Genomic DNA, 27399 nt, shown 5'->3' with positions numbered 1-27399 from the left:
GAAGGAAGAGAAATCAATTTTATTCACATATTTAATATTTTTAAGTTTGAAATGATATTGAATAAGTTAGAATTGCTAATGGATTTAAAAATCAATTTTTATAACGTGAAAAATTGATGCTGTTGTGGACAATTCTCTTTCTCATGCTCCAGAAAACAAGGAATTGGAAGAGGATATTTAACCTCATGTCAGATATTGATTTAATTAGCTTTTAGATTTTGAAGTTTACGATCCACATGATCACCACACTTTGGACTGATCATTCAATTGCACCTCAATTGCAAACTAGTTGAGATCGGTTAAATAAATCTTTTGTATCCAAGTTGCTCTATTCTATTCGAGAGCATCTTATTCCAAAACTAATAGGGTAATAATTTGTTTTTTAAAGCCAATTAGGGATTTTCCAATCTAGAGGTAATTTAAATCTCACACTTAGCCTTACGCCAATTCTTGATTTAACTAGAAAACTATAAACAGGTTGAACTTATTAAGAGTAGAATTTTGATGATTCAATAAATGGTAACTAGGTCAAACAAATTAAAAGAGAGAACATACATCTGCATACTCACTATCTTAAACTCTGTATGTAATGAAAATGTTATAATCAGTCACAAAGAAGGGAAACAAAATAATGCATACACCAACAAAAGGTTTTTTAAAAAAAAAAAAAAAAGGGTCAGAGACCCCAAGAACTAATAACCATAGTTGCTAAGTGTTCACTTTCCAAATCCCTCTTGAGGAACAAGAACTTGTCATCCTTTCAACTTTCTTTTTTACTTTCTTCAGTTTCCTACTATTCTTCCTACCACTGCCTGCTGCTTTCTTGATTTCCACCTTAACTATATGGTGATCGGACGTGCCTTTTGATGAAACAACCGAGTATGATCCAGGTACAAACGCATAAGGCAAGCCTTGTGATCCCAAAATATAATCAACTCGAGTTCCATATTTACACGTTCCTTGCACATCTGTGACAAAATGACAATGAACGTGATTGAGAAAATGTTGCAAGCAACTCATGATATAATGGTTCCAAGTAAGATGGAGAAAGATTTCGTAGGAAATTTTGAGATAAAGATTCATACTTTGGCCTTTGGCAATGATAACAACTGACTCACATTCCCCTGCAAACTCTTTTGCATCACTGTACTGTTTTCCTTTCAAGAAATTCATGACCTCAACTCTTGGAGTTGGCTTCCCCATCTCCTCATAATACTACATGCCATGATGACATTGTGTGATCAAGAAATTGATAAAAGGATGCTAGTAATTCAAGAAAGAATTGTACTTAATAAGGTTTGGGATCTTTTTTACCTTCACAATATCAGTCCATCTCTCTAATGAGTAATCTGATGCATCAAGAGAATTTAACCCTCCTGCTAAAATGTGAGGACTGTCATTTGATTGTAATATCGCATTAATTTGCTTCATTCTCCAATTCTCATCTAAATGATCAAGTTGAGTGCAACAGAAGTTCAACTCTCCCATCCGTGGTACATCAACCGTAGCCTTAAGCACATTCCTGCATCAAACCAAAACACCATTACAAAAAACGACGACCCCTCATACTAGGACTAAGTTTCAAGTTAAAAGCTTTTCTCTCCTTCCTATTAACCGATTTCCCCCACAAAACTATAAATGAACCAAATAGAAGTGTTGCTTCTTATCATAGTTTAAACATTTAGATAATGTTGTACAGACAATTCCATTAGCATAGATAGTGTCAACACAAGTTTTAACATAAGTGATAGTTCCAAGAGAGGCACCTGAAATCTTTATCATCATAGATTTTCTGGATTCTCCATCTTTTAATAGGCCATTTGGATAAAATAGCATTACCAAATTCAGGAGCCCAGCTTTCAGCAAACACATAGTTCATCCCAAGAGCATGAGCCAAATCAGATAATGGTCTCATATCTTTCTCTTCCTCAGCCTTCACATCTTGTAAAGCCAATATATCAGCATCCACTTCTTTGAGCACATCAAGAATGGACCTTGTTCCAGTCAAGCAGCAACCTCCATAATCATTAATCATCCAATTAGCCATCGCAGGGAAGCATATCGGAGACCTCACAGGGCCTAGGCTGTTGTTGTTTAAACTCAAAATCTTGGTGGAATCATCTTCCAAGAGTCCAACTACCCTGTTCTGAGCTAATGAAATCTCATTCTTAGGAAGGTTGATTGAAACTTTTTGCTTTGGTTTTGCTCCATTCATTAATATGGGATGAAGAGGGGAATGCTTCAATATGCTCTTGGGACGATTATTCTCAGACTTTACCTGGTTTTGAAATTTGAAACCATCGTCGTCATCGTCATGAGCAAAGATGGCTGATTTTTCAGCCTTAGGCACAGCAGGTGCAAGAGAAAATAATGCAGCATTGAAGGTGGCTAGTCGAATAGGCCTAGTTTGGCCATTTGTATGAGTTGATGATGATTTGAACCTAAGTTTTTCTTTGAGCTGACCATGATGTCCTCTTGAACTCAGCTTCCCAAACTTCTTGATCACCACCTTAGTCCTCGGACGTCGCCATATCAGCCACCGCATCCTCGAGCAAAGCCGGTGAATTCTCCGGCTGAAAACATGCAACATGCGGGAAAACTGTTTTCTGTATGAAAGATGCACTGGAGCCTCTCTTGACTGCATGGGATTTCTCTGCAACCAATTTGTCATTGAGTTTTAGCTAACTAGATGGATTTTAATGAGTGTGAGGTTAGTCAATTTCTTGAATTATGCCTTGATTGAAGGTATGAAAGTGATACTAGGATTCATTTCATATGTGCATTTTGTACACCACATTTATACTGCATCTCATGTTAGTGTTTCAGAAAGTTTTGAAAAGGATATTTGTGTCTTACTGGTGAACGTCTGAGCAACGCAAGTTAAAAGTAGATAAAGAGACAAAAGCACATCCCAACTGCTCCAAGAAATGAGGTCGGGTTTGATTATTTGACATTGGTGTCATAATGGTTGAGCTTCTTGTCTTTGACGACAAAACAACACCTAACTCATACCTGTGAACGACTTTCTTTCTCTTAAAAACTTAAACAATTATAAAGATGAAGAAATCCAGTTTCTCTAGTCTTGATTGATATATTATAATGGATAAATGACCATTATCTACCTAAGGTTTGCCCACATTAGTCAATGGAAAGAAGTATAAAACCAAGAAATACTACAATGGAGCAGTTTATTAGTCTTGTAACATTAAGTTTAGTACGTTTTTTATAGAAGCTACACAAAAGGTAGAGTTAAGGTGCCACATGACGCGCGACAGCTAGTCAAATATTTGGAAGATAAAGGTGGAATGGCCTATGATATTCTTCTGCTTTTTGAAATGATCTCTACATGTCATTTTCATTCTTTACAGGACAGAGTGATCAATTCTCTTCTGGCAGATGCAAATGCAACTCATGACCATGGACTCGTAGCGCATTATTGGCCTATAAACACTATTTATAATAAGGTATTTCAGTGTTTTGATGCTTTCAATTGATCAAAAGTTCTACATTCTGGTCTACCAGAGTAACGTGAAATAGGGTGGAGGTGAGCCAATCAAGCCTCAATTTCCAGGCATTACCTAACACTTTTGACAATATTTGTTGGTGAAATACTGATGAAAAAAAGATACCATGTACGTTGTACAATTTCAATCATTTGCTGAGTATAACATTATACAAAAACAGCAGCTGCAATCATTTGGCTAGTCTGAACTTAATATTATAATTATAAAATGGCCATCTTAATTCCGAGTTCAAGTGTACAACGAAAAGGACTAATCCACGATCAAAAAATGCTAAACCTGAAATCTCCTCAACAGAAAACTTGCAAACACAGAATTGCTGTGGAAAACCTCTAGGCTATGGTGGCTAGTCAGTGAGATACTTACGGTCCTTAATTCCAACTCTTCTGTAGTTTACTCCACTAATAACCAATATCACCCGTTGACAGTTGCCTTGCTCTGCTTTGATCTAAATAAATCTGCACAGCCTTGAGGATGAAGCTGAAGGATGCATAACTGCGGCAGACTTTTTTCTCCGGCACTAATCATCAAACAAGGTATCCAAAAGATTTGTAGCTGATTCCTCCTTTCCAGTATCTTCAAAGAAACCATTTGATTCTCTCTTCAGTCTTCGCTCCTCAGCAATAGATTCAGATGTTTCCACGCAGTAATTTTTCTTTGCCTGTTTGAAAGGTCTTTCAGCCACGATAAACTTATTCCCTTCACGTGTTCTCTCAGAGAATCCAGCCCAAACTGAAAGAATTAGGTTATAAATTCAAGTCCACGATATAGCTAAAACTACATGATCATATAAAGTAATAATTAAATAGATATTCGGGGGAAAAAAATCATGTCTACTAGTATAAAAAAAACAGATATTTTACACAAAATATATGAGAAAATGATCATATTTAAACCGGAGCCACTAAAGTGGTGTCAAATTAAGCTCTCAGCAGCAGCAGTCAGTGACTTCTATTTCTATACAGCTACCACATGGTGCAGTCATCTCCGATAGCCATTGGATCGCTGAGATTCCACTGACCTAACAGCAGACAATGGCCACCAGGCCACACATAAACCATACAAGATAGTCACAGTTGGTTGACACCCGATTGAGGGTGTAAAGCTTACAGCTACTTTCCGGTGTTTTATCAGAGATAAAAGAATCATACTTATCAGTACTGCGTTGAAAAGAAGATTTTGTTTCTCATTTTCTTGGTATTGTAGTGTCAAAAAGGCCCTTCATTTGCCATAGCTGCACAACTATTCAAGCATCGAAGTACGAGTGCTGAAATATACGAGACCAGCAGTTTCCTTAAAGCATTAAAGCAAAGAAACTATTCATTTTCTCATTGAAAAAGCTAAGTATATTTGTAGAAAAGTTATCCTCCCAAATTACTGATTTATTTACGCAAGAAATTTAGCAGATACAGCCTCTCGATGATCCAACATTCCAGCTACCTATCCCACATTTCCATGCATCTTACAGAATGAATTATTTTCCTAACTAGAGTATAAGCAAATGCTTAGCAGTTTCTACCCCCGCCCCACCCCCCCCCCCCCCTTTTTTTTTTTTTTTTTTTTTTTTGTGAAATCCTCAAGATCATTTGAAGCTAAAACAATTTGTAGGCAACACTATGGTGCTGGATAACCAACCAATCAAAGTAAAGCTTCCTTGCTGTTCTGCTGATCAGTAATTACACAGACGACCAACTAAGCCACACTCTACAAGTGTGAAACTTTTTATTAAAAACAACTAGTCCAGCTTAGTCACATTACCAAATACAAGTTTTTCAATTGACATAGCTAAAGCCAAATTCTTTGTTCCTCGTAAGATTACAAAAATCCTGTATTGTTTCTTCAATAAATTAGGAGGATTTTCTGTATTGCATAATGAAACCTTAACAGACAAGCTGTTGGATATCTACAACTGGTGTGCCCATTTGAAGTTCCTTTCTTTCGAAACACTGAGACTTGAGACATCAGAAATTTAACACTTAGCCGCAAGTACTAGTTTCTATCCTCTTATTCATGATCAGATATAACCCCCGTTCACATTATGGATCAAAGTTATAGAGTCCAACATCTCATAAATGTTTAAAAGGTTAGTGCAAAAGGCAACGCAGCAACACTTCCACCAAATGAAAACAAAGGCTAGAAATCTTGATCAGTTCAATGTGAATGGCAAATATCTTGTCACATTAAGAAAAGTCAATATAAAAGAACGAGCACGCAGAGCATGAGAACTAAATGTCAAGGAAGGGATAGTCTAGTCATAAGGATTCTCCACCTCCGGCTGTGAGGTAGGAGGCTTGAGTCATCAAGGGAGCAAACCAAGAAATGACCACTGTTGGATCCTACATATAGGAGTTCCATTGTGGGGGTTTACCATATATTTATATAAAAGGGGGAGGAGAACTAAAACCTGATGTTTTTTTTTTTCTTATTTGAGTGGCATTAACAAAAGGTAAAGCGCTAAATGCAGAAGTACGCACGTAAAATCTGGTCCTTCTAGTCGTAGCGTGGTAGAGCAGTAAAGCTAATATTGTAAAGCACGAGATACAAAACGCTTCTGTCCAGTAAGTAGCAAGCATAAAGTTTATGGAAGCACTCACGAAAAGCAGAGTAGAACAGATAAGACAAAAGCAGAAGTAGTGATTATCACTAGAAATTACCTCCAAACTGATGTAGAACAATGGAAGCAGCGACAGTTACATTCAATGAAGCAGTACCACACCCATATTGTGGAATATATACAAAGAAATCACATATCTCACACTCTTTTGCAGAGAGTCCAGTACCCTACAACAACAATTTATTCAAACTACAATCAGGTGACAAATTGCTTTCCAATCCTAGCATTTGTTTGACAATCACAACCATCTAAAAATCATTAACAAATTTCCCGCCCATAATATAGAACAAGTAATTGCTAACACCTGTAAGTAAGACTTTAAGAAATTACTAGTATTAGAGTTGTTATAATAATATATTTTGGTTGAGGAAAGAGCAACCACAGTGATTGCAATGTAAATCCTATTTAACATCAATCAACCACGCATCCACCCCGAACTAGTATGGCTATATGAATCTTTCGAACCATTCTTCTCTATTCAGGCTCATTTCATTCTAATACTAAATAATTTGTCTTATATAAGGCAAATTAGGATTCCCTAAGACGGAGAGATCCAACAAATCTAACACTTGTCCCTATACCAGAAACACTCGTGACAAACACTTGACCCAATTTAACTGTAACAAAAACAACAGATAAGTCCTAATTCCAATTACTAGTATGGACTAAATGGACCATTTTCTTATCATTGTTCTGTTCCAAAAATGTTACTCCCTCTATCCCAATTTATGTGATACAGTTTTTTTTGTTTTTTATTTTTTATTTTTTATGATAGGGGAATCCGCAGCCGCCACCCTTTGGGTGCGCACACGGTAAACCCCACTCTTGTGCAATAGCTCGCAAACCACACAGGAGAGATAACCCGCACTAGGCAAGCCCCGTGCGACGAGCTCTACCCAGAAAGCAAATTCCCTGCTATCTCAGGCAAGGAGTTTCGAACCTGAGACCTCCAGTTTGGATTTCGAGAGTCAAATTTCTTTTATTTTGACCGTGAATTCGGACATACAATGTTTAAGTTTTTGAAAAATAATTTACATATTTAGAAACGACATAAAAAGTATTATAAGTCACATTATTAACAATTTAAAATATTGAAAGTGCATAGGAATAAGTGGTGGTCAAAGATTTTCTTGTTTGACTCTCAAAATCCAAATTGCAGCACATAAATTGGGCAGATGGATGGAATACTAACATTTCAAAACTTACAAAGAAAGAAGCAAAAAGATATATAAGTAAAGTAGTATAGTTGTAACCTCATTTCCCAGGAGGAAAGCAGTACTTGTCTTAAAAGGATGTTCATTTACTGGGACTGCATTTTCTGTAATTTCAACTCCACATATATCACAATCTCTTTCCTTAAGGAAGGTTTTAGCATCAGCAAGGGAGTGGAAATGACGAAAAGGGACATGAGAGGTGGAGCCGTGACTACCGAAGGCGTTGAAATCTCGACGGCCGACGAGTATCATCTCCGATACGCCGAAAGCGGTGGCGCTACGAGCTAGGGTTCCCACGTTGTGTCTCTTTGCTATGTTGTGTACTACCACCAAGCTCTCTATTTTCTTCTCTTTTTCCATCTCTCTTTGCTCTATTTTTTCTCGCCGGAAAATGCTACTGCCTGAGCTAAGTTTTTGATGGCGGCGGGGGTTTGACCGGGAAGTTTTTTTACGGCGGCGGGGTTTTGACCGGGATGTCTACTGGGCCGATGAGGATCCTGGCCCAGTATATATATATATACTAATTAGAACAATGTATTATAAATTATTTACAAGACGCAGTATTTCTTTCTTTTTTTTTTAGATATTGAACAAGATAAATAATTGAAAGAACATATATTAGGCATTTTAGAATAAAAAAAAAGGTCGTGACTTTTAAATTTAATGTTTCGGTTCCTTTTTAAAATATTTGAGTAATTACTAGTTGACTTTTGAGAATTTGGGCATTATATTGAGGACTTATTTAACAAATTTTATTTTAATTTGAAGAAGTTTTCTAGGCTTAAGTGAAGGGCAAAACTTAAAGACCACCAATTTGAAGTACAAATATTAAAGACCACCCAAATGAACCGCGTAAAGAAAATGTAAATGGACTATACTTTAACTTTATTACAAACCGTACCTATAAGATATTTGAATTTACGATTCCCTAAGGTATATGAAGATCTTTTTTTTTTTTTTACCACGGATTACCATTCTTTTGGGGTGGTTTTTAAATTTTTCCCCTCAAATTGCTGGTCTTAAGTTTTTCCCGTCGCTTGAAAAGGTAGCCGAAAATACCCTGAGGTTTTGGGTTCGAACCTTCACTCAGTCAAAAAAAAAAAAATCGCAAGGCAAGGCTTTGCAAAAAGTTATGTCTTACGCGGCATACTTTGCCTTTAGGCATAACTAAAAGTCTATCCTATATGGCAGAACTTTTCCTTAATGCATAGACTTTGTCTTACAAGGCAAACTTAGTTATTCGGCCATGAAAAGTTTAAATGCTATACATACTTTAGTTAAAGCATAACTAAAAGTATGCCTCATAAGACGGAACTTTTCCTTAAGGCATAAATAAAAGTTTGCCTTCTAAGGCAAAGTTCTGCCCTCTCCGGCAGACTTTTAATTATGCCTTAAGGCAAAGTCCGTCGATAAAACAACTTTCGCAAAGCTGTAGCCCTTGCGATTTTATTTTTATTTTTATAACTAAGCCGGGGTTCGAACCCAGAACCTCGAGGTATTTTAGGCGAAGGGCAAAAATTAAAGACCAGCAATTTGAGGGGCAAAAACTAAAGATCACCCTCAACAAAGGGCAATCGTGCAAATTGCCCTTTTAAGATTTAGGGATACAGATCCATGTATGGATACGAGTGCGAAGATTCAGCTAAAAATAATTGAAATACCTAAAAATAGAATTATGAAACCTAAATTATGAGATATCATGTGGAAAACTTGAGGAGGAAATATTTTCAAAAGGAGAATCCCGGAAGGAGATAAAAGGAAGAGGAGTGACATAAAAATTTCAATATACAAGGTATTCCATTTTCTTCAAGTCCACCTTGGTTTTTCTTTTGATTATAAAAATCATAGAATCTGTCTGGAATTTCTCCGTCGATTTTGATCAAAGTACTCAAAAAAGATTGACCAGATCGGGTACGGATCTCACACCCACACCCATATCACACGGGTGTGACACCGAAAGTGAAGAGTCCGAATAATTTAAAATTTTAGGCAAACTAAAGTTTATGTATGAACTATGGTATGGAATATAGTTTTTATTAAATCACATAAGCATCCCTAAATTCAAGTAGGTAATGTTTTACCCTTGCACTGTTTCAGTAATTTCTTTTAAGTTTTAAGCTAATTCTTTCAGTAATTTAGTCTGGGAATGATGATTTTTTTCCTTTTTATTTTCTTTTTACACATGAATGATGAATATTGGGAAAATTACTTTTGAGTAGCTGTTTGGTTTAGAAAGAAAAAAAAAAAGAGATATTTTCTCCTAGACAAATTTCAACAAGAATCTGATTAAAAAGTAAGGTTGATTTCAAGTATTAAACTAAAATTTGTTACAAATCAAAAGCAATCAAAAAGTAGGTTTCTTTACGAACCAACAAAAATTAAATGTGAATTTTCTTTTAAACTAGACGTCGTATGCCCGTGTTGACTTTGGATTATATAGTGTATTTATATATATGTAGTTGTGTACAATTGTAAAGATTTATGTATTGGGTAGTGACAGTATATATATATTTTATCTCGCTAATAAACATACCTAAATTTGCTTTGTCGATGCATATATATAGATGAACATTAATACATATACACAAATGTTATTTGTTTATTAAGTGAAATTATGTGACCATGATAAAAGCATTGAAAAGTAAAAGGAGTGTAAAAGTGACACATGACCAAAAACATAATTAATACGCTTGAAATGACATTATACGTTCGATGCAATTTTTATGAGCGAGGGACAAAATAGGAAAGTACGAATATATTTAATACTAAGCAACAGTAAGATTCTACTTTTAACTAATGGAATTATTCAATGGCAAGTGCTTTGACCAAATTGCCCTTGGTCGACGATCCACTTCTTCAACTCATGCTTTTATATAGTTTAGTTTTAAAAAAAGGAATTTGTCCATTACAAATTAAAAACTAAAAAAATGGAAGAAATTGCACGAATTGTCCTTCAAATGGGCTGTTATTTTTCCTAAATTTTATGCCTAGTGGCCATAAGTTTTTAATGGTGCGGAACATAACTTGTAAGATATTATGATGCAAAAATATAAATTTATACCCCAGATTTTTTTTTTTTTTGAGGGACAAAAATTAAACAGCAACACAAAATAAGGGCATAAGTGACAATGAACCTAAAAAATGTAGAGAAAGTTTTGGTAGGACCTACAACACACATGTGGATCCCAACCTTATTTTTATTTTTATTTTTTACATGAGTTGGAGGTGGACAACGAAACCAACCCCATCAATTTTTGTTTGGGGAAGGAAGGAGTTTTGTATTAAGCCGACATCAGAAGATGTAACACATGTTAACCATAAATTTCTAAAAATAAAAGATGGAATATCCAATAAAACCGTTAGAAAAACAACGCAATAAGAGAAAGTGAATACTTTGATCTACCAACAACGGGGGCCATTTTTTTTGGACAGTCATTAAAAAATGCTGCAAATGCGTACGCGTGGTATAGAAATCCAACTGAATGAATGCACCATTATTGATTTAATGGGGGATACTTTGATAATTACATGGATATTGCTTGATTTTTTTAACATGGGGTCCGCGTTTTTTTTTTTTTTTTACATGAGTTGGAGGTAAAAAATAGTACCACCTTTTTTTTAGACTGTCTAAAACAAAATGATATATTTTTATGTTTAAAAATCATTTAACTTGATTTAAATGAAATGATTTAAATTTACACAAATATCTATGACTTGTTTTAGACGACAAGTTTCAAAGATCTTTCCTTTCTTTTTTAAACTTCGTGTCTAGTCAAATTATGTCACATAAATTAAGACAGAGAGAGTATTTTTTAGTAATATAATTATGAAATTTTTATTACAGAAAGTATTGTAATTCAATTAATTGAAAATATCAACAAATTATTTTTACTTAGTCTGCTTTTCCCATGTATGACTTTCCTTGTTTGGTTCTCCAATTGAAAGATTTGAAATACACTTTCTCCTACCGAGTTTCATGCCATCATCTCTTTCTAATCAATAACACTGAAAAGCGCTTTCATGTGTCAGCATCTGTTGTAGTCTTAAATTTTTAAGTATAGGCCAACTTCATCATTTTAAGAAAATAAATGTATACGTTTCTTTACCGTTTACATTTCGCCTTCTTGATGTTATTCCTCATTATTCGCGTAAGGCGTATGTGTATAAGTTTTAAATCTTTGGTTTTATGACTTCTTTAGCGGTTTTTGTGTTCAATTTAAATCGTTATTTCTTTTTTCCCGAATTTCTCTTCTTTACATTTTCTCTAAGCGTACCTTTATCATTTTCTGAACTTATTATCATTATTTAAATATCCTTTTTTTTTTTTTCTGTTGCAATTGTCTCCTACTTCTTCACGTGGACCCCACCTTAATTTTTTTTTTCTTGCAATTGTCTCTTACTTCTTCACGTGGACCTCATCTTAACTTTTTTTTTGGCAATTGTCTCCTAATTCTCCACGCGGATCCCGCCTTAATTTTTTTTAATCTCTACTATTACCGAAAGTGGGCCCACTTTAAATTTGTTTTTTTTTTCATTCTTGTTATTATAGAAGATTGGGCTCCACCTTAATTATTTTTTTTTTAACAATTTTTCTACTTGAAGAAGATTGGGGCTCATCTTTTTTTTTTTTTTTTTTTTTTTTTTTTTTTTTTTTTAAATTTTTTAAAAAGCTTTTAAACTACGTATTCATTTAAATACCGTCGCACATGAGTATAGTAGAAATATAAGATGATCACATAAAATACATATCTTTCCATCCAATTTCCAAAGAATTTATTCTGAACTAGTCTTCTGATGTCTTTATTACACAAGTTCTAAGGCACTTCTAGTATGTGCTGAAATTTTTTTAAAAAGCTTTTAAACTACGTATTCATTTAAAATATCTTCCACATTTAGTTTTAAAAAAAATGAGAAGAAAGTGCATTTTCTTCAGTTTTTTTTTCACTTAAACTATGATTTTATTTGAAAAATAAAAGTTTAAATGTCATCACATAAAATGAAAAATATGCATTTCACTAGACTACACAATACCATTCTTGTCAAGTGCTTCAACGCATCAAAATCACTACTTTAACTCATTTTATGCAATTATAAACTCCAAAAAAATTAATTAAAACCAACACAATTTATCCTTTTGCACTAATGTAACAAACTATGCGAGCCTCATAACAAAACAAACAGAGACCCAAGATTAAAATGTAAAACAGAGAATATATAAGCACAAGAATAAGGGTGTGAAAAGAAAACAAATCTCTTATTTGTTATTTCTCAACATAAAAACACTTGTTTTATGTCTTTGAAAAGAAAGTAATAAATCTTGTCCCCTTTTTCCTATACAATTATTTCTTTTTTGTACAAATTGTATTTATTTATTTACATCTGCTAAAAATCGAGTTGATCTTCCTTCTTCCTTGAGCCTTGCCTTCAATCTACAACTTGTGCCGCAGCTAGCCTTGCAATTGGCACCCTGTTTAAGCACATGAATTATATGAAAACCATTAGCCAATCGCGAATAAATATAATCTTTAAACCTATTAAAATAAGAAGTTTTTGAAAAATCTTTAAACAAAGGTATTTGGTCTTAAACCTCATTGAATTAGTCAATAATAACATGAAAGGTATAGAAAAGAAAAAAGACCTGAATGGAGAGCAAGAAACGTAATCCAATCCAGCCTCAGCAAAAAATGCAACTGAAGAAGGCTCCCCGCCATGTTCTCCACAAATTCCAACCTATTATATGTAATATGTCGCACTTAAATCAATGAACAAGAAGCCTTACACATTGAACTAAAAACCAAGAATCTAGTACCAGAGGGACAAACGATCAGATTGATCCAAAAATGAAAAATGGAACTTGAGGAAATTAAGTTTTGTTCAAGTAATCACTTATTCAAGAGTTTCAACTTCTATACACTAACAATGTAAAAGAAAGGTCACATAAAAAGTGAAACTAGCTTGTTGGAGGTTAAATTACATTAATAGTCTAAAAGTTATTTACATTATTAGTGAATATAAGCTAAATAACTGACCTTCAAGTTTGGCCTTGCTGCCCGACCTCTTTCTGTAGCCATCTTGATGAGTTGGCCAACACCCTTTTGATCTAGAACCTGAACGACATTAAATCCTCAAGTGTCAACATGCTAGTTTCCAAAGTTGTGCATTTTACATGGACAGTAGTTTGAGCTATGGCAAGCTGACCTCGAATGGATCATGTTGGAGGATGCCTTTCGCTAGGTATATAGGAAGAAACTTGCCTACATCGTCTCTACTATATCCGAATGTCATTTGCGTGAGGTCATTGGTCCCAAAGGAAAAGAACTCTGCTTCTTTAGCAATCTATCACCAATTTCCAGAAAACATGGAGCGTTAGCAAATCAATATTATATAGCCAATTGGAAGCTTTTCTAGAGTAGAAGTTAGATATTTCATGGTTGTGAGGTTAAATTAATAATGTTTCATAGTAAAATAAGAGAGAAAAACATACCTCGTCTGCAATCAAAGCAGCTCTAGGAATCTCTATCATGGTTCCCACCTTATAATTCAATGAGGTACCCATCTCTGAGAAAACCTTTTTGGCAACATCACGGATTAAACTGACTTGATGATTTAATTCCTGTCAATTAAAGATGCACTGTTACTTTGGAATTTATTTATTAGAAGAGTCGGTAAAAGGAAACAAAGGTATAAATCCACGTATCAAAAATAAATATTTCATCCTCTTTTTACATATTGCATAAAATGAAAAGGACAATGTTCTTGATACATCAACTATACTCAATATGTAAGAGAAGGAAAGAAAATTCTTCTATAGGCAGGAAGACATACCTGAGGTGTTCCAACAAGGGGAACCATTATCTCTGGAAAGACTGAAATACCCTGGTTGTTCATAGTTATAGCAGCTTGAAGGATTGCACGAGCCTGCATTTCTGTCAGTTCTGGATAGGATATTCCTAGCCTGTAAAAGAGGGAAAAAAACAAATATTCCTATATGAGAAAAAGAAGTCTGTTGTATATATACAGTTTCAAACACACTACAGTTTCCACCAGCAATGCAAGCAACATGGTAAGAAAGTTTGGTTCGTGATTTTGAGCATAAAAGAGATACTGCATTGCTCAAATCAGATGAGCACTACCTGGACCAAGTTATACATTGATAGTGCAACGTGTTACAAAAAATATGCCCCTTTGTAATATATATACGTTCAGGAATCCATCTCTTAAGAAATTGGGAACTTATTATAACTTTTTCCTTTTATACAACATCCTTCAATTCTCGCAAAGAATTTAATCACCATAATTAAGTAATGAAGTAAAAGTAGATCAATTGTTTGTGATACGAAAAAGATCAGACCTGCAGCCTCGAAATCCGAGCATGGGATTGACTTCTGACAATTTCTCAATCCTAGAATAGACATCTTCCTCGCGCATGCCTATATCTGTTGTTAGTTCATTTACAATCTCTTCCAGGTTCCCTTCTGGCAAAAATTCATGAAGTGGTGGGTCTAACAGTCGAATTGTTACCGGAAGACCTGAAAAGACAGAAAACTTGATAAATCTAACATATTCACTTTGGAAGTTTATTCAACTTGGAAATTTGGACAAGCACAAACTGAATTCTAGTTCTGGTTGTGTTCTTATGAACACAGAAATGAACATTTATCTAGCAAGGCAATGAAATACAAGATTCGGAGCCCATTCTAAGACCAGAATATCCCATCATTTTTCTTAGGTAACTCTCAGTATGGAAAGGTAATAATATTAGTTGTTTTTGAAGTTACCATCCATTGCACGGAAAATGCCCTCAAAGTCAGATCTCTGGTAAGGCAACAATGAGTCGAGTGCTTCCTTCCTCTGCTCAAGAGTAGCTGCCATTATCATCCTTCTGACAGCTTTTATTCTTTCGTCTGATGCAAAGAACTGAAAGAGAGATACACATCAGCTCATAGTGAATAAAAAATGAATGTCATAAATAAAAGATGTGGCGCTTCTCTGGAGACAGTACTGATTATTATTCTTCATTGAAATTTGAAGAAGGCAAGAAAACTGGAAATCACCCGATGAGAGTCAATGTAATATTGCAGAAAAAAGAAAAAAGAAAAAAAAAAGACAGCATACATAGTAAAAGAAGAAAAAAGTACCATGTGCTCTGTCCTGCATAGACCAATCCCTTCAGCACCATTATTCCTTGCTGCTAGTGCATCTTCTGGTGTGTCAGCATTTGCCATAACCTAATCCATTGGCAACATATTGATGATCAGTTAAAAGTATCATAGTTACTTATGCAACATAATACTACTGTATATCCTGCGGCACCTTGATGCGCCTGATCTTATCAGCCCAAGACATGAAGATCTCCAAATCACCACTCATAGCTGGAGGTGCTAGCGGTTGCTTGCCCAAGATTACGTCACCTGTTGATCCGTTCAATGAAATCCAATCTCCTTCATGAATCACTTTATCTTCAATGATGAGAACCTGCATTAAACTGGTCAAATTGATTTCTGCCAAGTTCCTTGATGTTAACAGTTGTGTTTCACTTTGAGTAGCTATAGCTGTACCTTTTCCGACTCATTGACACGAATTTCAGCACACCCGGACACACAGCATTTACCCCAACCGCGGGCTACAACGGCTGCATGAGATGTCATTCCACCTCGTGCAGTTAAGATCCCAGCAGCAGCATGCATACCTCCAACATCTTCTGGACTTGTTTCAGTTCTCACCTTTATATGCCATAAGGGAAAAGTTTAATTTCAAGAATAGAGAAACTGTTAATTGCACAAGGAAAGAATGTTGTGGATGTTGTTTCCAAGATTTCCAATAAATGGTTGATGAAAAGATTTCAATAAACAATCTCTTAGTTTGTAGTTACCTCCCAACAAACACTCTGATACCCTCCCCCAATCCACGGGAACAATAAAGGATAATTCATATAAACAAAGATACAACAGTGTGGTAGCATAGCTATCACCTTAATTAGATAAAGGGTAAGGTGAGGAAATACCAAAATGGCACTCTTCCCTTGTGCGTGCCATGCTTCAGCATCTTCAGTGCTGAACACAACCTGTCCCACTGCTGCCCCAGGAGAGGCAGGAAGGCCCTTTGCTACCACCTTGTCTTTGTAAGCCGATGGATTTTCAAACTATGACAAACAAAAGAAGAAAAGAAGTATTTTTCTTTACATTTCCAATAAACTGATAAGCATAAGTACCCAAATAGATGAATTCCAACATAAGAACAAGTGACTAGAATTAGAAAATTCAAACGCAGTATCTAAAAAAATTCAAACGAAGTAGTTCTTATTGCCTATCCGGAAATGATTCTCTAGAAAATCCCTTATGATGTACAGTTAGAGTAGCTTACTTAAATAATACCCAAAGTGCTACCCTGGATCGGGGTTAACAATTGATACATTCTAGAGTTGGCACTTTCTATCTATTTGACTATTCTCTAAAAGCAAAAGAGTTACTGCACCAGTGCTACATCATACTCCATGCAAAACATAAAAACATATCAGACCTGGGGGTGAAGAAGTTGATCTAGATGCTGTGGCTCCACCATCTTTATAGCTGTGCGCTTGTCAACAAGCCCCTCATTCACCATGTCAACTGCTATCTTCACAGCTCCTTTACCTGTACGCTTCCCTGCTCGGCATTGTAGCATCCACAGTCTATTTTCTTGAACAGTGAATTCGATATCCTGCCATTCGTCAAAACATAAACCGAAAAAGATTTGTAATAATGTTCTGAGAATTCTATTTAGGTGGAGATGTATAAATTATTTAACCAATATGAAAATAAAAAGGTAAAGCAAACAAGTCGTCCTCTATAATGCTAGAAGTTTACCATCATATCTTTATAGTGTCGCTCTAAAATCTCACAGTTCTCCACAAGCTCCCTGTATGCTTCAGGCATACAATCCCTCATTATGTCCAAGTCCTGAGGTGTTCTAATTCCAGCGACAACATCCTCTCCCTGATTAATGCAGTTTTGTCAGCTTTTTTGACAAAAATATGAGACATTCTAAAAACTCAAATGCACCATAAAATGAACTAAAGTAGCATATTCTAGACCTGAGCATTGACTAGAAACTCTCCATACAGCTTCTTCTCGCCGGTACTTGGATTCCTAGTGAAGAGAACACCTGTTCCTGAAGTGTTACCCATGTTCCCGAACACCATGCATTGAATGTTTACTGCAGTTCCTTTAAGTCCTGTTATCTGGTTAATGCTCCGATATTTGATGGCTCTTGGACTGTCCCAAGAATCAAAAACTGCTTTGACAGCTAACTCCAGCTGTCTTTTGGGATCTGTATGCAGAGTCATATCCACAAAGTTAACTCTCATAACCTTTGTTATTTGGTTTAAGCCAAAAGGCCATCAGTGAAAGCTGGTTGTGGTTTACATTACCTGAAGGAAACTTTTCACCTTTAGCTTCAACGTAGACATTTTTGTATTGCTCCACAAGCTGTTTAAGATCAGATGCTGTGAGCTCGGTGTCAAGCTTCACTCCTTTGGCGTCCTTCAACTTCTCTAACTTCTCCGCAAATAACGAATGTGAAATACCCATTACCTTCAATCAACGAGTGTACTGTTAAAACCATAGGAGATAAAATCTAGGATGATATTTTAACCAGCATTCTTGTTGCCTTTTCAAGAAATGTAGGAAAATTTGAAAAAGAAGGAAAGTTGACACAAGAGCTGGAAAATTAGAAAAGAGAATAGACATTGATGAGAATACTCACCACACCTCCAAACATGTCAAGAAATCGTCTGTATGAGTCATAAGCAAACCTCTCTCCACTTTTGGCAGCCAAACCAGTAACCACTTCATCATTGAGTCCAAGGTTCAACACAGTATCCATCATCCCCGGCATGGAAATCTATAAGTAGATCAAGCAAGGTAGAAACAGAAAATAAGTAAACTGCATACATGATATGCCTAGTTAAATGGACTAACATGCATAATGCCTAGACCCGAACTTATGTACATTCTCAAATTGGACTAACATTCTCAATAAGTAAACTGCATACATGATAGACCTAGTTAAATGGACTAACATGGATGATGCTTAGTCATGAACTTATGGACATTGTCAAATTGGACAATTGAAAAGACTAAAGCTTAGGTACAATCAATCAAGGAATTTTATTATTACTTTTACTTAAAAAGGTCAAGTTAGTACAGGAATGAAGGAGTGAATTTCATGAGGTAAAGTTATCTCGGTGTGACCTATAGATCACTGGTTTGAGCCATGGAATCAATGGCTGATGCTTGTGTTAGGATAAGTTGCCTACATCAGACCACCTTGGATGCGGCCATTCACTGAACCTTGTGTGAACACAGGATGTTTCATGCACCGGGCTGCCCTTTCTTGTACTTAAAAAGTATATTTTCGACAAAAGGGTGTTTAGACTAGAGACGCTTAACTAAAGAAGCACACCTCTTAAGGACTCAAAATATGCATCACATATTATATATTCAACAAACAAGCTCAAGATTATTGATTCAATGGTATGAAATATCACGAAATGCATAAATTAGGTGTCCTTAAAATGATTTCTTATAGAGAATGAGATATAAGCAAGTCCTATGGATGAAGGCTTAAGATTATTCAAATACAGAGAAGAGACTTACAGCAGCACCAGACCGAACCGACAGAAGGAGGGGCTTAGTGGGGTCCCCAAGGAAAGCCCCCATGTTTTTCTCCACAGCCTCCAAACCTTCCAGTATCTCCTCCCACAGTCCTTGTGGAAGCTTTTTGGCAATCTGATACTCCTGGCATGCTTCTGTTGATATAGTAAGGCCAGGCGGCACCGACAATCCAATGCTTGCCATTTCAGCAAGGTTTGCACCTTTACCTCCCAACTATAACACTCATACAAATGTGCATAATAAGCTTGAGCTTCAAACTATCACAACGTAGAAGTTCATATAAAAGATTTACACTTTCAGGCCATCTAAAAAATAATAACAGGTAAAGTTACCCTTAATAAGTGAAGTTAAGGCTACAACAGATTAAATTACACTGATAGTATAAAAAAAAAAATGACACCGTGAGTGTATTAATTCCAAATGTAAAAGCATGGTCATCTGGAATCTTAACCACGTCCTTTCTGGAACAAAGACAACATGTTGCTTCTTCATACTAAGTTCTAAGAGGATAGTAAACTCTCTACGAAAATATCAAAAATTTATAATAGGTCTATAGCTTGTGACTTTTCCAATTGCATGTCTGTATATATGCTTCAGCTAACCTCTCACTTGTGATTCATACCAACTATCAGTAATCTAAATGAAGGAAGTTCAACAATTTACATTTTTTAACTGAGGAAAGAAAAGAAAAGAAAAAATGAATCTTTTCGATAAAAATTTAGTGCAAGAAAATTCTAAAGGCATGTGAATTGCTAAGGAAGGAAAATACAAAAAAAAAAAAAAAAAAAAAAAAAAAAAAAAAAAGAAGAAGAAGAAAGAAAGGAGATGAAAAATAACTCACCAAGGACTTCATGCTCTTGTTTCCTTCGCTTCTTCCTTTTCCAAAAGTATAAACTCTCTGTCCACCAGACAGAAAATTGAACCATTTAAATTCTACTTACGCAAGAATAAAAGTCTCCTATAAGTTACATAAAAGATACATTTTGAAGTTCTTCTATTATTAGTTGTAATAAAGGCGCATACACAAAGTGGCATATACAGTTCCAGCTGAAAGCAATGAGTTCAATTGATACACAATTTTGAGCAACTCAAGTATAACTAGAAGAACAAAAAACAAAACATTTTTGGATAAAATTGAGAAAAATGTACCTGCATGATTACAACTCAACAGAAATCACTCTTATCTTTCTGACTGTATAATTCAAAGAACTCTAACAACAATTGAGGACTTAGTTATGGCAGAGTGACGTGATCAGTCTGAGTGGCAAATCTAGGTGTCAAGTTTCAGTCTACTGAATAACAAATTCAACAGAGCACGTGTAAACTCTCTCACTCTAAAAGTCTGATTTTTTAATTTTCCATAATAATAATTAATCAGAAAAGAATTAACTTTATTTTTTCAGATTTCTCTTATTAAGTATTGAGTGACCAAGTTCAAATACATATTTTAATTAAGAATAGTTTAGTTAAAATACTTATTTTTATCTACGAATTAGTATTTGCTCAAAGAGTGTGCTAAAGGCTAAGTGAACACTTACGTTGAAACCAGATGGATTAATGCTCAACTAGCCCCATTTTAATAGGTCTTCCCTTGGTTGTTGATCATTAATAAAGTAATTTAAATCAAATTCTCTTCCGGTTCAGAAAGAGTGTCCACTTGGCCATTTGCACACCCCTTAAAAAAAATATTAATTTGTTGACAAAATTAAGTAATTTCACTAAAGTAGTCCTAATTAAATAGATATCAGGATTTGGTCACTTAACATTTAATTAAAAAAATTAGAAAAATAAGATTAATTCTTTTTTAATTTTATAAGTAGACACTTTTTTTAAACCAAAAAATAAAGATTAAGAGAAAACTCTTTTTTACCAGAGGGAGTACTCTTTTATGAATAATGCTTTTAAATTATTCTATTAATGGATGTCCTGAATCTTTAGGCGACAAATAAAAAGGACCTATATACATGCATATCTAGTCTATTAGACATAATTAAAACAACTAAACCGACAAAAATTAAACCTCATTGCACCAAACAAACTTTTATTTTGCTTAAAAAATAAACATATATTTAAAATTATATATCGTACACTATTTTTTCATACATCAATGTGAACTAACAGAAGTTAATCTCTGAATTAGTAATTCTTGCATAATTTTCTGCAGTATTAACCGAAACAACTAGATTTAAATAAACCGATTTGTACCACCATGTTGTTGGTGAGATGGAGAGGTCACTCTACTTTTCTAGAGGTTTCGGGTTCGAACACTAAAAATAGAAAATTCATGGCAGGGACAGCGGCGATTTTAGGTGTAAAAAATGGGACACGTGAACACATGGTCTCTCTATAAAACTAGGTATTGTATATATTTTCTAAAATTAGTATAATACTATCTCATTTGGAACACATGCTACAAAAAAGGTAAATGGTGTACATGGTTGAAAGTTGAGTTGTTTACCTAGTATCAAGCCCCACTTAATACATTTTTTCCTTCTTTTTTTGAATGGTAAACCCATATTTCAGAAATTCTCGATTCGCCTCTAGGCAGGGAGCGCTTCCTCCTTTAATAAACTTTACGTGGCAAGAATTCGGATTTATCAAGCCCTCAAAAGTGGGTATTGGACATCGGGTGGGAAAAAACCGGCTAATAATACACATAATTTCAAGGTGAAGTGAGTACCTTTTTTGCAGTTGATGTAGGATCTGAAACAGGACTCAAAATTGCCTGAGGTGGAAGATTTTGCTTTCTTATGGGAGTTGGGGAATTTGAAAAGCCATTTGCTTCTTGCCGATGACACCTAACTACTTTACTCCAAGTAGAACAACTCACATGGGTGCCAACACAAGGGTACTTTGCTTGAAATTGTTGCTGTTCTGCATACTTATATTTTTGTAATTTTCTCATGTACATGTCATTTGTATTGCACTTTAACAGCAACCCCTTCGTGGTTGAACTCATCTTTCTTCTTCAAAAAATCCAACACGCCAAATTAAAGGTCCCCTGTTATAACAAATATTTTTAATTAAACAAACAAAATGGTCATCAAAGAAATGGACAACTAACATGAACTAAGAACACACAGCTTACACGTAAACTTAGTAAAATCAGCAAAATTTGCATACTGTGAGAAGAATTTTCTTTAATTGATACACAAAAATTAAAAGTCCCCTGCTATATGGAGTAATAAATATAGGATATGCTCATTACGAACAAAAGGGTAATCAAGAAAAGTAATTTCAACTTAACCTGCAACTTAAATATCGAGATTCATACACATAATAGGAAAACATACAGCTAATTAAAGACTATATGATCAGCAAAAATTGCATACCTCTGTTTTAGAGAGCTGAAAGTTCAAAGAAATTCAGTTATTTCTAACATCACAATGGAAAATGGCGGTTGGCTTATGTGCAGGACGAATATTACTTGGTATATGAAAAAATATGAATGAATAGCCAAAAAAAAAAAAAAAAAAAAAAAGAAAGAAAGAAAGAAAGAAAGAAACATTATTTGTGGACGATATTAGAGCGGCGTGATCAATAATGGTGTTAGTCTTTTTGCAAGATGGTTAACTATGATTTTGACTAATTTGGGAGGGAAAAACATTTGTGACAGAAACATGAATTTCCGAAGTTACCCTTCTGTAATACACTACATGCAAGTTGAGTTGGTTATGTATGGGCCAATTCATGGCATGGCACACATATCAACTCGAGGGATAATATTGCTCGGCAGGTTTTTTCATGATACTTTTTTTTTTTCAATCAAAAAAATAACTTGAGGTTGAATAATAAAAGAAACAAAAGGTAAGAAGAATATGACTTTTGGTGGAATAGTTTTTCTGCCCCTAAATGATATACTCCCTCTGTCTATTTTTACTTGTCATGTTTGGCTTCTCTAGAGTGAATTTGACTAATTTTCGGAGCTAAATTAAATTATATTAATTCAATATTTCAAACTAAAATTTAGATGTTCGGAAACTATCCGAAAAATCTTTATAAACAGAATTTCTTCTCATATTAATATGATTTAAAAAATACATTCTAAAATTTTGGTACAAACTTTACGCATGATTACTTCTAGAGAAATCTTGATGTAAAAGTGTTTTCTATGGAGTATAACCAATTTAGTTCTAAAGTGACTAGATTAGTTTTAGCCGTTTAACAGTCGTGCGTTATACCAACAGAGGGGGTAATATCATGAGTAATAGAACATTAAAGTATAAGGAAAATCTTAATATTTTTCAAATTAGAGGAAGTCAATTTGTTTTTACTACCAAATAATTCATTTTTCCTTAGTAAATGTGTCAAATACTTTTGGTACAATTTTATGCAGAATCTTAAGGTACAATCCAATAATTAACTCACAAGTTAGAGGAAGATTATGGAGTAAACGGGAGGTAATAAAGGGTGTGGGGTGTGTAGGGGAATTTCTGGTAAAGCATTTTGAATGATGCTTGAATTTATGATGATAACGACTTTAAAGGAGATAAATAAATAGCAAAAAATGAAAAATAGTAACAAGTAACCCAAAAAGTGTTCCAGACTTGTTGGAATATTCTTCTCACCAAGGAATTTATGGCACGTGGCATTTCTCCCAACACACATTTTAAAATATAAACAGGAAATTTTGTTTCACCATATCTCGTTGTTTTCATTTTTTGCCATCGGAAAAGGGCCAAAATTATCCTGAACTTTCAGAAATAATTTATTTATACCCTTCGTTATACTATTGGATCAATTGTGCCCTTACCGTTATACTAAATAGTTTATATATACCCTTCGTTATACTATTGGGCCAATTGTGCCCTTACCATTATACTATGGGTCAACTATGCCCTTAAGTTGCACGGTCTGCGACGTGTCACAATCACAATGGCTCAACTCATTTCCCCTATAATTACACCCAGATTAAATTAATCACTGGATCCGACCCGATACTTTATTTCACCCAACCTGTTTTGTTTATTTCAAACCCAAATAAATTATCCGTACCCGTTTTCAAGAATCACCATTTATGTGACAGTTAAAACCAAAAAGTCATTGTGTTATCCATAATTTATGATCCTTCATTTTGGGTTTTCATTTTGTATGCTACCATGTTTTACAGAAACGAAACTTGTAATGAAATAAACAAAATGGGTACGGGTACTTTATTTGGGTTTGAAATAAACAAAACGAGTTGGGTGAAATAATAAAGTCGACGGTCGGGATCCGTGATTAATTTAATCGGGTGTAATTATAGGGAAATGGGTCAGACTATCGTGATTGACACGCGACAAACCGCGCAACTTAGTGCAAGCATATTTGACCCATAAGATAATGGTAAGACACCTACCAATAAGATAACGAAGGGTATAAATAAACTATTTCAGAAAGTTTAGGGGCACAATTAGTCCAATAGGATAACGGTGTCAACAATCGATTAATAAAAGATAATGTTATGCAAGATAACTGAACTATTTCCGAAAGTTCAGGGGTAATTTTGGCCCTTTTCCGTTTTGCAATTGGGATCTCCTAAGAATTAATGAGGAAGATTCTTGTTGTTTTTTTTTTCTTTTTTTTCTTTTTTTGGCCTTTGCTGTAAGATTCTTTTTGTTTGGACACTTATAAAACATAATATAGGAACTTTTAATTTTAAGATTCAGCGGTTCAATAAGATAGGGAAAAAAAGTCATGAGGCTGAGTTCAATTATGGGAACAAAATTTCAAGAACCACTATAAACTTTGAAGCTCAAAATTATTCAGCCACTAGATAGAGAAATATGTACTTTACTATCTAATGTCTAGATCTTTCTAGAAACGGGGGTCTAAATGCCTTTCAATTTGAAAAGAAAAATCTCTTTTTTATCTTCTCCTCTTTTTAAATTATCACATTCAAGCCATATGATTAAGAAAAGATGCAGTAAATAAATAACGAATACCTAAATAGTTGGTTTTTGTTGTAAATACTAGTATTAATTATGGATATGAGGATATCCATGCATTATGAAATTATTTGGGGAGCAAGCTAGTTACCTATGAACTAACGTACTCACTTTGGAACTAAATTGGTTACTTGGTCACTCTCATTTGCCTGCACTTAATGGAGATTTTAATCTTAATCATTCAAATCTCTATCATTAAGTCAATTTATTTTTTAGGTCCGAATCTTAATCATTAAGTCCATTTGTTTTTTTCTTTTCTTATTATAACCACTTAATAAGTCTGAATAGATCTAAATGATTAAAATATGTAACAAAGTCTTAATGTCATTAATATGTCTATTCAAATTTTTTTATAAAGATGACAGTTCTTCAATTCCATCCAAATAATTTACCAAATGAATATACACAATTAGGTATAATTGACTTAACTTGAAAAACGTGAGGATTTGGACCTAGTCCCAATACATGAAAATATAAAGTCAGTGGGTTTTAAAAGACTTCTTGGATGAAAATGAAATGAAATGAAATAACGTTGTTAAATATAAGGACAACTTGTTGCACAAGAATTTTTGCTAATGACTTGGCATTGATTATATGATGACATATGTATTCTCCTACGGTGAACACATTTTTTTAGGTACTTTACGAGTATGATAATACATGAAAAACTTGATACGATTGTGTAACACTCCGTAAATTCGGATTAGGTGTGAATATGTAAAAATCTAGTGTTAAGATGATATTATATCTATATGAATCCATTCTTGATGAATTCGGGTGGAAGATGGTCGCTTTGAAGTCAAACCAACAATGAAGTTCTTAAGGGCTCTTAACTTCGCCTAAGTTTTGGTAGGACTGTCTTCTGGGCGATTTTCATGAAAATGTGTTGCGAATTTAGAAAAACTTCCTTGATGAAAGTTGTAGATCTTTGAAATATCTTTCCAACGGTAGGTCGCCCAGCCCGAGAAAAGCTATGTACAAAAAGTTATGTCCGTTTTACTGAAGGGCACAAAAGCTGGAGAATTCACCCAAAGTACGCCCAGAAAGTACGGGCCGTACTTTAAAGTACGGGACGTCCTTTTGGACGTACTTCTTTCGTTATTCACTGGTCTTGGCAGCCTAAATACGGGCTACAAGTAAGGGACGTACTTCAAAGTACGGGACGTACTTTGTAGGCCGTATTTTCTCCGTTTCTGGCAGAAAATTGGGTTTAAAATGGGTATGGTCTTATTTTGTTCCCATTTTTTTCCATCCTTCCAAACCCTAAGCACGAAAATCATCCCTCCAGGTCTTCAAATCAGAGGTAAGAACACCCTTAACATTACTAGTCTATTCTAACATCAAACCCATGATTCTTGTGATCAAAACCTAGGGTTTGCGAAAGATAATTCTTCCTAAAGTGATTCAAGCTGTGGTTTTGGGTGTTCTTCATTAGGAAAGTGAATTGTTAAACTTTGTTTAACACATCAAGGTATGTCTCTTTTAAAAATCATTTTTGACTATAAAGATGATTTGTATGTCTCTTTTGAAAATCATTTTTTTTACTATAAGGATGATTTGTATGTCTCTTTTAAAAATCATTTTTGACTATAAAGATGATTTGTATGTCTCTTTTGAAAATCATAAGATGATTTGTATGTCTCTTTTAAAAATCATTTTTGACTATAAAGATGATTTGTATGTCTCTCTTTTACAAACCTCATCATGGATATATGTTTTCTTCTCAAAGGTTATTTATTGAATAAAGAAGTGAATTTCTCATGCAAAACCCTAGTTCCTTGTTTTGATTAATGGTTAATGTGCGTGAGGGGACAAGCCCACATTAAACCTTGATTGTATAATCCTTTATATACGTATATTAAATCATAATTGTTTTCTTCTATAAGAGATGATCAGTGATGATGGTTAATTGTTGGTATTGATGATTTTACAAAGGAACTATGACAAAGGAATCTTGTTTAAAGAAGTGGAAACGTTTTTGAGATTATCTATGAAATTATGGATTTTCGTAATGGCATAATGAACTTTAATGCTATTTGATGGTGTGACTACTTTGAGACAAATTGTGAATCGGCTTCTATGCTATGAACTTTGTTGTTGTGTTTGGCCTAGCTACTCGGGAGGAAGGGTAGCCACTATAGATCCTAGTGTGATTTATGCCTAGCCATTCAGGAGGAAGAGTGGCCACCGCTGGGTTCGCTCCCAGGGGTGTGATTAATGCCTAGCTATTCGGGAGGAAGAGTGGCCACCGCTGGGTTCGCTACCCGGGGTGTGATTTATGCCTAGCTATTCGGGAGGAAAGATAGCCACCGAGAATTATATGTTTCCGTGTGGTGCGCTATGCGCGGTATGCTTGATTCTTGGGCCTGTATTGGCATGTGTGATATTCTTATTCTCTCATGGAACTGTTGTTGACAATTATGATAAATTTGAAAGGCATAATTGAAAGTTGTAACTTGACAAAAGGCT

The 27399-nt window shown here is 34.7% G+C and overlaps 3 protein-coding genes across 5 annotated transcripts; all 3 read right to left on the bottom strand.

Annotated features, from left to right (window-relative positions):
* Positions 1 to 484: 484 nt before the first annotated feature.
* LOC132063420 (uncharacterized) lies at positions 485 to 4027 on the bottom strand. 2 transcript variants are annotated; one of them, XM_059455948.1, is made up of 5 exons: positions 3888 to 4027; positions 1767 to 2653; positions 1315 to 1522; positions 1086 to 1215; positions 485 to 968 (listed from the first exon to the last, which is right to left on the bottom strand). In XM_059455948.1, exons 2-5 carry the CDS (start codon positions 2642 to 2644, stop codon positions 709 to 711), a joined length of 1476 nt encoding a protein of 491 aa, XP_059311931.1. In that variant the 5' UTR covers positions 2645 to 2653; positions 3888 to 4027; the 3' UTR covers positions 485 to 708. The 2 variants fall into 2 exon arrangements, with proteins under 2 accessions (XP_059311931.1, XP_059311930.1); XM_059455947.1 differs by lacking the exon at positions 3888 to 4027 and having other exon boundaries at positions 1767 to 2859.
* On the bottom strand, positions 3703 to 7844 carry LOC132063422 (uncharacterized). The gene is made up of 3 exons (XM_059455949.1): positions 7389 to 7844; positions 6176 to 6302; positions 3703 to 4253 (listed from the first exon to the last, which is right to left on the bottom strand). The coding sequence occupies exons 1-3, from the start codon at positions 7707 to 7709 to the stop codon at positions 4042 to 4044; spliced, it is 660 nt and encodes a 219-aa protein (XP_059311932.1). The 5' UTR covers positions 7710 to 7844; the 3' UTR covers positions 3703 to 4041.
* A 4740-nt stretch (positions 7845 to 12584) lies between these two features.
* LOC132063419 (pyruvate, phosphate dikinase, chloroplastic) lies at positions 12585 to 22494 on the bottom strand. 2 transcript variants are annotated; one of them, XM_059455945.1, is made up of 21 exons: positions 22336 to 22494; positions 21684 to 22004; positions 19845 to 19901; positions 18986 to 19216; positions 18093 to 18230; positions 17758 to 17920; positions 17422 to 17657; positions 17195 to 17323; positions 16869 to 17048; positions 16354 to 16491; positions 15908 to 16072; positions 15663 to 15824; positions 15488 to 15577; positions 15128 to 15266; positions 14701 to 14878; positions 14175 to 14304; positions 13834 to 13962; positions 13548 to 13685; positions 13379 to 13456; positions 12988 to 13079; positions 12585 to 12816 (listed from the first exon to the last, which is right to left on the bottom strand). In XM_059455945.1, the coding sequence occupies exons 2-21, from the start codon at positions 21960 to 21962 to the stop codon at positions 12774 to 12776; spliced, it is 2895 nt and encodes a 964-aa protein (XP_059311928.1). In that variant the 5' UTR covers positions 21963 to 22004; positions 22336 to 22494; the 3' UTR covers positions 12585 to 12773. The 2 variants fall into 2 exon arrangements, with proteins under 2 accessions (XP_059311928.1, XP_059311929.1); XM_059455946.1 differs by lacking the exons at positions 21684 to 22004; positions 22336 to 22494 and adding an exon at positions 20153 to 20239.
* Between the last annotated feature and the right edge of the window lie 4905 nt (positions 22495 to 27399).

This window comes from Lycium ferocissimum, chromosome 7 (assembly GCF_029784015.1).
Source record: "Lycium ferocissimum isolate CSIRO_LF1 chromosome 7, AGI_CSIRO_Lferr_CH_V1, whole genome shotgun sequence".
NCBI classification, from domain to species: domain Eukaryota; kingdom Viridiplantae; phylum Streptophyta; class Magnoliopsida; order Solanales; family Solanaceae; genus Lycium; species Lycium ferocissimum.
This window is presented reverse-complemented; position numbering and strand designations above follow the sequence as displayed.

Excerpts from the sequence above, each read along its gene's own strand:
- LOC132063420 (XM_059455947.1), bottom strand. The coding sequence starts at position 2,671 with ATGACAAATTGGTTGCAGAGAAATCCCATGCAGTCAAGAGAGGCTCCA. Across the intron at positions 1,216-1,314 it reads GATGGACTGATATTGTGAAG|TATTATGAGGAGATGGGGAA; the intron begins GTAAAAAAGATC and ends CATGGCATGTAG. Across the intron at positions 969-1,085 it reads TATCATTGCCAAAGGCCAAA|ATGTGCAAGGAACGTGTAAA; the intron begins GTATGAATCTTT and ends ATTTTGTCACAG.
- LOC132063422 (XM_059455949.1), bottom strand. The coding sequence starts at position 7,709 with ATGGAAAAAGAGAAGAAAATAGAGAGCTTGGTGGTAGTACACAACATA. Across the intron at positions 6,303-7,388 it reads CTTTCCTCCTGGGAAATGAG|GGTACTGGACTCTCTGCAAA; the intron begins GTTACAACTATA and ends TTGTTGTTGTAG. Across the intron at positions 4,254-6,175 it reads TGTTCTACATCAGTTTGGAG|TTTGGGCTGGATTCTCTGAG; the intron begins GTAATTTCTAGT and ends TAATTCTTTCAG.
- LOC132063419 (XM_059455945.1), bottom strand. The coding sequence starts at position 21,962 with ATGAGTTCAACCACGAAGGGGTTGCTGTTAAAGTGCAATACAAATGAC. Across the intron at positions 19,217-19,844 it reads ACAAGAGCATGAAGTCCTTG|TTGGGAGGTAAAGGTGCAAA; the intron begins GTGAGTTATTTT and ends TGAGTGTTATAG. Across the intron at positions 13,457-13,547 it reads TCCAACATGATCCATTCGAG|GTTCTAGATCAAAAGGGTGT; the intron begins GTCAGCTTGCCA and ends AATGTCGTTCAG.